Raw genomic sequence first — 8,432 nt, forward strand, 5'->3', positions numbered from 1 at the left:
CTGGGCCCCAGGGGTGCGCCGAGGGGCTCCGGGCAGCGCCGAGGGGAGGTTGGGGCGGAGGGGCGGAGGGGCCGAGCGCGCCGGGTCCAGTCATCGCGCCTGCCCGTGCCTCACGTGTGACCTTGGTCAAGTCGCGCGATCGCTGGAGTTGGAGAGACGTGGGTTCGAGTCTCAGCACTACCACCTGCCGCGCGCTGACCTTGGGCAAGTTGCTTCGGCGTCCTGAGCCTCAGTTCTCTCATCTGAGAAGTGGGGACGTGCCTTGCTGGGTGGTGTGAGGATTCGATGGGATAAAGTAGGAAAAGTGCTTAGCGCCCTACTCGGTCAAGTAAGCTCTAAGTAAATGTTCACAATTGTCATTATCATCAGTATCCTTTGTAAGCGTCAGTTTCTTCCCGTCTAAAATGAGGACGTTCTCAGAACCTGCCTCATGGGATTGTCGTGAGTTTTAAATGAGGTAAGTCGGATAAAGGGCTTTGCACAGGGCCTGGCACATTCCCGCTGAATTATTATATCTCTGCATGGTTCAGTTTCCTCATCTGCAAAATGGAATGATAGTTGGATCTGCCTTATGGAGTTGAGGTATTAAGTGAGATTGTGCAGTGTGGCGCACAGCTCCTGGCACATAGTGAGTTGTCTCTGTTTGCTGTTACGCTACTATATACAGAGGGATCCTGGGGATGGAACAGCCAAAATTATAAAAGTGCTTTGGACACACACACACACTCACACACTGCTTGAGGGCTCCTAGCCCTGATCACTGCTCTAGCTCCAGTGCCTAGAACAGTGCCTGGCACCCAGTAAGTGCTTAAGACATATTTGCAGAATGAATGAATGAATATTAAGTGTGCTTCGAAAAGGTAGACTGGTTTCTGGGAAAATATGGAGGGTTTTAGAGCTGTTTGGAGTGTGGCAGGTGAGCAGGTTTATGGAGTGACCAAGAGGTCAGGGAGGCAGGCCCCAGAAGGTTTATGGGAGCGAAGCTGAGATGCTGGGGTTATACGATGTTCATGAAAGAGTCTTGGGAGCATGCTCAGTTTGTAGACCAGACCTGAGCTGAGTGTGGGGAGGATGTCTTGTGATTGGAAGCAGAGGCCAGGCTCATGGTAGAGCCCATGGACTGTTAAGGAAAGGGGATCAAATCAAGTGAGCGGTGAGACTTGGGATGTAGGAGTGTTGGATAGCAATGTCAGAGCAGGGTCAGGGAAGTGGGTGGTTTTGGCCTCACTTGCAAAGCTGGATGGAGATGTGGTTGGTGGTTTGGATCAGGTGAAGGATGACTGAGGTTTCCGTGGTTGCTGGAGGAGGGGAGAGGTAAGGGGGAAAGTTGGGGGCTAACCAGGGAGATAGAAGATTAACTGAGGTTGGGGAAAGAGGTAGAAAGGTGGAGGACTGATTGGTTATGGTTTGAATGAAAGGAAATCAGGCAAACTGTGGAATGTTCTCTTGGAGATGGCCTTTGGCATTCTTCAGGGTCTTGAGGCTTCTTCCTTTACATGATTTCCTTACAGCCCTGGCCTGGGTTCTGAGGGACTGGCACTGGGGCCATTTCTGTCTTTTTGGAGTGACAGTCAGCCTGCCGTGGTCAGGAGCCTTTATCCCTCTGCAAGACGTCTTGGACCTCTGCGTTGATACCCAACTGTGAAAAGCCTAAACTCAGCAGGAAGATGCAGCTTTTTGGCTCTTCTCCTCTATAAAGCCCAGGGGATGGGTCTGGCCCGCTTTCTCACAGTACTTTTTTTGTGAGGAATGGATTTTTCTCTCCAAAGTCAGGTGTGGGAGAAGACTCATTGGGTCGAGACTGATGTGGTCTAGCTCCTAGGTCAGCCATGTAGTGTAGGTTGTGCAGTGGAGATAGACACTGTGCTCTTTGATTTCTCCCGACATTGAGATACTCAAAGCTGGGAGATGGTAGCCATGGAAGTCCAGACTAAGGTTTGGCAGCTGAGCACAGAGACTGACATCACACACTCCTGAACTGGGCTCCTTCTGTGAATGCCTCCTTAAGATATATCGAACGATTTCACAGACGCTTATTCTCACCCGCGGCCTGTGTGGTTTGTCAAATAAGGAAACTAAGGCTTAAGGCCCGGCATGGTGGTTCACTCCTGTAATCCCAGCACTTTGGGAGGCTGAGGCCGGCGGATCACCTGAAGTCAGGAGTTTGAGAACAACTTGGGCAACATGATGAAACCTCGTCTCTACCAAAAATACAAAAGTAGTGGGGCATGGTGGAATGTGCCTGTAATCCCAGCTACTTGGGAGACTGAGGTGGGAGAATCACTTGAACCTGGTAGGCAGAAGTTGCAGTGAACCAAGATCGCACCATTGTACTCCAGCCTGGGCGACAAAAATGAAACTCTCTCTTTAAAAAAAGGAAACTGAGGCTCAGAGGAGGTGACTTACTTGCCCCAAATCACACAACTCAGCAGGGGCAAAGCTGGGAGCTACTGCACCTCAGTGCTAATACATGTGCGAGCAGCTTGTTTCAGGGCTGGCAAACAATAGGCCCTCCATGAATGCTGGTTTCTTCATAAATCTAGAGTTCTGCCCACTCTGCACATTGTGGGTGCTTCTGCAATGGATTCCCTCGACCTCTGCATCCCTTCGTTATGCCGGAGGTTCTGTATTTTCTTTACTTTTCTTTTTTTTTTTTGAGATGGAGTCTCGCTTTGTCACCCAGGCTAGAGTAGAGACCGGGTTTCACCGTGTTAGCCAGGATAGTCTCGATCTCCTGACCTCGTGATCCGCCCGCCTCAGCCTCCCAAAGTGCTGGGATTACAGACGTGAGCCACCGCGCCCGGCCAGTTCTGTATTTTCTATACTTTGCCTTACACTCTGTGACACTGGCTTTGATTTGTAACAGCATTTCGTCTGCATCCCTCAGGCCAGCCATCCTCATTAGGAGATGGAGTTAGCCCTTCACTTGACAGATGAGTAAACTGAGACTCAGAGAGAGGGTGTGACTTGCGTGAGGTTATACAGTGAGGTAGTTGCTGAGGCAGGATTAAAATTGAGAACATGGCTGGGGACAGTAGCTCATCCCAGTGCTTTGGGAGGATGAGGTGGGAGGAACTCTTGAACTCAAGACCATAGTGAGAACAACATAGCGATAGTGAGACCCCATGTCTTTTTTTTTTTTTTTTTTTTTTTTTTTTTTTGAGACGGAGTCTCGCTCTGTGGCCCAGGCTGGAGTGCAGTGGCCAGATCTCAGCTCACTACAAGCTCTGCCTCCTGGGTTTACGCCATTCTCCTGCCTCAGCCTCCCAAGTAGCTGGGACTACAGGTGCCCGCCACCTCGCTCGGCTAGTTTTTTTGTATTTTTTAGTAGAGACGGGGTTTCACCGTGTTAGCCAGGATGGTCTCGATCTCCTGACCTCGTGATCCGCCCGTCTCGGCCTCCCAAAGTGCTGGGATTACAGGCTTGAGCCACCGCGCCTGGCATGAGACCCCATCTCTTAAAAAAAAAAAAAAATCAGTTGGGCATGGTGGTGCATGTCTATAGTCCCAGCTACATGGGAGGCTGAGACAGGAAGATTGTTTTAACCCAGGAGTTCAAAGTTACAGGGAGTTAGGATCACACAGCTGCACTCCAGCCTGGGTGACAGAGTGAGACCACTGTCTCAAAAAAAAAAAAAAAAAAAAAGTCCAGGCACGGTGGTTCACACCTGTAATCCCAGCACTTTTTTTTTTTTTCTTTTTTTGATTCGGAGTCTCGCTCTGTGGCCCAAGCTGGAGTGCAGTGGCCGGATCTCAGCTCACTGCAAGCTCCACCTCCTGGGTTTACGCCATTCTCCTGCCTCAGCCTACCGAGTAGCTGGGACTACAGGCGCCCGCCCCCTCGCCTGGCTAGTTTTTTGTATTTTTTAGCTGAGACGGGGTTTCACCGGGTTAGCCAGGATGGTCTCAATCTCCTGACCTTGTGATCCGCCCGTCTCGGCCTCCCAAAGTGCTGGGATTACAGGCTTGAGCCACCGCGCCCGGCCTATCCCAGCACATTGGGAGGCCAACGTGGAGGATCGCTTGAGGCCAGGAGTCTGAGACCATCCTGGGCAACACGGGGAGGCCTTATCTCAACAAAAAATAAGAAAATTAGCAGGGCATGGTGATGCACGCCTGTGATCTCAGCTACTTGGGAGGCTGAGGTGGGAGGATCTCTTGAGTCTGGGAGGTTGAGACTGCAGTGAGCTGTGATCATGCTGCTGCACTTTAGCCTGAGCAACAGAGCAAGTCCCTGTTTCAAAAAAAATAAAGAACACTTCACTGAAAGGTCTAGGGCTCTTCAAGAGGTGGAACTGAAGCCGGCAGGAGTGAGGGGCCAGAACCCATGCAGGAGCAGGGGGAAGGGAAGACGTGTGTGTGGCTTGCGTGGTGGGGACCAGACAGCAGCCAGGGGTAAAAGACTGGGCGCAGTGGCTCGCTTCTATAATCCCAGCACTTTGGGAGGCCGAGGCAGGCAGATTACTTGAGGTCAGGAGCTCGAGACCAGCTTGGCCAATGTGGTGAAACCCTGTCTCTACTAACAATACAAAAAATTAGCTGGGCGTGATGGCGGGCGCGTGGAATCCCAGCTACTCGGGAGGCTGAGGCAGGAGAATCGCTTGAATCTGGGAGGTAGAGGTTGCAGCCAAGATCGTGCCACTGTACTCCAGCCTGGGCGACGGAGTGAGACTCCATCTCAAAAAAAAAAAGAAAAAGAATGACAGGCCGGACTGGTTGGGGTCACACTGATGTGGCCCTTGGGCAGCCTCATGATGGCTATGGTGAAGGTTGACAGGTGCCCTCTGCCTCTGCCCTGACACTGGTGGTGTGGGGTAATGGCTGCAGCTTGTATTTCCGAGAAAGCCTCTTTCAGGAATATTTAGGAGGTAGCATTTCTTGGGATGGGTTTCTGTTCCTCTCAAAGGGAGAGCAGTGTGAGAGGTTGATGTCAGGTCCAAAGCAGCAGATAATGTGGTGATGGTTGTGGTCTTTCTGCAGCCTAGTGGCTTTTTTTTTTTTGAGATGGAGTCTGGCTCTGTTGCCCATACTGGAGTGCAGTGGCTGGATCTCAGTTCACTGACACCTCCGCCTCCTGGGTTCAAGCAGTTCTCCTGCGTCAGCCTCCTGAGTAGCTGGGATTACAGGCGTGCGCCACCACACCTGGCTAATTTTTGTATTTTTAGTAGTGATGGAGTTTCATCATATTAGTCAGGCTGGTCTGGAACTCCTGACCTCGTGATCTGCCTGCCTCGGCCTCCCAATTTTTTTTCCTTTTTTTTTGAGACAGAGTCTCACTCTGACACCAGTCTGGAGTGCAGTGGCGCTATCTCGGCTCACTGCAACCTCCGCCTCCTGGGTTCAAGCAATTCTCCTGCCTCAGCCTCCCGAGTAGCTGGGACTACAGGTGCATGCCACCACCCCGGCTAATTTTTGTATTTTTAGTAGAGATGGGGTGTTCACCATGTTGGCCAGGATGGTCTCGATCTCTTGACCTCGTGATCGGCCAACCTCGGCCTCCCAAAGTGCTGGGATTACAGGCGTGAGCCACTGCACCTGGCCAACCTGGTGGCTTTTAACTGCCCTGCTGAGACACCTGGGGACAGTGTGTGGGGACCTGGAGAGGCCAAGCTGGAGGGGATACTGCTGTGTCATTGCAGAGAGAGCTGTTTTAGACATGGGATTTGGGTAAAGCTTGGATGAAGAAAAGGATTCTGCTGCCCTGCAGAAGTTTGGAAACCCCTGCTTAGGCGCCTGCTGTGTTGCAGTGGTAGCGCTAGATAGCAGAGCTATCAGTGTGGCGGGCGTTTGTTTAGGCAGAAATTCATTAAGCAGTGTTTGGTTGGCACCTACTAAGTGCTGGGCCTGGCTCACAGCACTGTGAATGCACAGGGTGGGTGAGGAGAGGGCTCTGTCCTAGAGAAACTCTCAGATTCAAGCTTTTAGCTGAGTAAGCTGGACCCAGAAGGCTCCAGGAGGAAGCAGAGGAGGCGGCGAGGCCAGTGGGGTGCTGGTGTTGGGCACAGTGCCGTGAAGGACCCAGCTGGGGACTCGGGCTCTCCTTGGGCTCAGCAGGAAGCCTCACTGCGGAGCAAGGAGGAAGTGGCCCTGAGCATGAGTGCTGCAAGCCCGGGGCTGAGCAGCATCTGCCTGCCCAGGAGAGCCTCACCCTGGCCTGTCTTTAGGAAAGTAAGACTCAGGCTTACTCAGTGAAACAAGTTCTTCTGGGCATCTCGGGGCAGCTCCCTCACCAGGAGAAGCTCCCAGAAAGGGATCTTTAGAGGATTTCCCAGAGAGGACGCTGGGGTTAGACTTAGGGAAATATAGCTGCAACAGTGGTTTGCCACTTTGATTACTTGGCAGAGTGGGGGTGGAGGCAGTGCCCTTCTTGAGAATCTATTAAAAGTTGTGGGGCCAAATGCAGTGGCTCAGGCCTGTTGGCCCAGCACCTTGGGAGGCGGAAGCAGGCAGATTGCTTGAGGCCAGGAGTTTGAGACCAGCCTGGGCAACGTAGTGAGAGGCCATCTCTACAAAAAATTTTTAAAAAGTTTGCTGCGTGTGGTGGCGCATGCCTGTAGTCCTAGGTACTTGGAGATTTCAAGGTTAGAGTGAATTATGATCACACAACTGCACTCCAGCCTGAGAAACAGAGTAAGACCCTGCCTCTCAAAAAAAAAAAAAAAAAAAAATGCTGTGGGCTTCTCCCACGAATAGACACCTTGGCTCAAATCTGCACTTTGTGTCAGGGGGTTTCATAGCTGTTATGGCATTTTCATTAAAAATCTAACAGGAGTGAGATGTAGGAGCCCCCGCAGGTCATTTTTCCCCCTCCTGAACCAGATGCAAGGCTCCCAGCAGTGTGTGCTGGGAGGAGTGTTACTACTCTGGAGGATTCTGGCCTGGATGCGGATCTCAGCTTTCTGGCTGCTTGCAGAGGCACTTAGGCCGGCCACTCTGGGCCTGGGCTTCCTCATCTCAAGAGATGTGGCCAGAATTATCACCAAAGAGGCATCCAAGGGCTCACCACACACATAGCCCGATGCCTGTGAATTCTTTGTGGTCAGTTAACCTGGCTGGCCTCAGGGGTACTGAAGATTGGGGACAGGATAGGAGGACACGGAACAGGTGCACTTGGCAGGCTGAAAGCACTGTGAGTTGAAGTCAAGGGGAGAGGTCCGGGCACCATGGCTCATGCCTGTAATCCCAGCACTTCAGGAGGCCCAGGCGAGAGGGTTGCTTGAGGCCAGAAGTTTGAGACCAACTTGGGCAACATAGCAAGACCTCGTCTCTACAAAAGTTAAAAAAAAAAATAAGCCTGGGCAACATAGCAAGACTCTGCCCCTACTAAAAATAAAAAAAATTAGCTGGGCATGGTGGTGTGCATATGTGGTCCCAGCTACTCGGGAGGCTGAGGCTGGAGGATCACTTGAGCCTAGGAGTTGGAGGCTGCAGGGAGACATGATTGCACCATCGCACTCCAGCCTGAGTGACTGAATGAAACCCCATTTCTTTACCAAAAAAAGTGGGGGAGGCCAGATGTGTATCTGTTTGTGCTCTAAGTAGCCAGGAGCTGCTGTGGCTGGTACATGGTCTGAGCACATGTGGGCTGCTGTGCTGATGGATATAAGGCAGACCCTCCACTCCACCAGCCCTCACCCCAGCCCTGGCGGTGGGGACATCAGCCAGAAAGATGGTGGCCATTAAGTTCTAGCTATGTGGGCCTTGGTTTCCTCACCTGCAAGCTAGCACTGATGATCTCAAGGGTGCTTTCATGCTCCACAGCTCTGCATTTTGGGCGGCTCCCTAACTGATGTGCCGTAACATGCTGTGCACTTTTCTAGGGACTGTGTTGTAGACGGACTTGGGGGCTGTTTCGTGTGGTTGACCTTCATTCTGCTTTGTCGTCTAGCATCTCCCTTTGGGCCAGCCCTCAGCCCAGGACCTGGGCACCAGTCCCTTTCTCATTTTTCCCTCAGGGGATTTGGGAACAGCTTGTCTTACACAAGGACGAAGGAAAAGGTCAGGGATCCAGTGGAAGAGATGTTCTTGGTGTGCGGCCGCTCAGGGAGGTGGAAAGAGCATTGAGAAGTGAGCTGGGTCCCACTAAGCTTCTTAAGAATTGGTACTGAGGTCTCTACTAAAAAATACAAAAAACTAGCCGGGCGAGGTGGCGGGCGCCTGTAGTCCCAGCTACTCGGGAGGCTGAGGCAGGAGAATGACGTATACCCGGGAGGCGGAGCTTGCAGTGAGCTGAGATCCGGCCACTGCACTCCAGCCTGGGCGAGAGAGCAAGACTCTATCTCAAAAAAAAAAAAAGGACGGGCGCGGTGGCTCAAGCCTGTAATCGCAGCACGTTGGGAGGCCGAGACGGGCGGATCACGAGGTCAGGAGATTGAGACCATCCTGGCTAACACGGTGAAACCCCGTCTCTACTAAAAATACAAAAAAACTAG

The 8,432-nt window shown here is 52.0% G+C and overlaps 1 protein-coding gene across 1 annotated transcript in view; it reads left to right on the forward strand.

Annotated features, from left to right (window-relative positions):
• The first annotated feature begins 1,276 nt into the window (after nt 1-1,276).
• RAB35 (RAB35, member RAS oncogene family) overlaps nt 1,277-8,432 on the forward strand; it is a 20,566-nt gene continuing 13,410 nt past the window's right edge. Inside the window, exons 1-3 of the mRNA XM_017879081.1 lie at nt 1,277-1,314; nt 6,006-6,168; nt 7,821-8,067. Of these exons, the coding sequence (XP_017734570.1) occupies nt 1,277-1,314; nt 6,006-6,168; nt 7,821-8,067 (448 nt within the window). The remainder of the gene's footprint in view (nt 1,315-6,005; nt 6,169-7,820; nt 8,068-8,432) is intronic.

The sequence above is a fragment of the Rhinopithecus bieti genome, unplaced genomic scaffold, assembly GCF_001698545.2.
Source record: "Rhinopithecus bieti isolate Rb0 unplaced genomic scaffold, ASM169854v2 scaffold_11938, whole genome shotgun sequence".
Taxonomy (NCBI): Eukaryota; Metazoa; Chordata; class Mammalia; order Primates; family Cercopithecidae; genus Rhinopithecus; species Rhinopithecus bieti.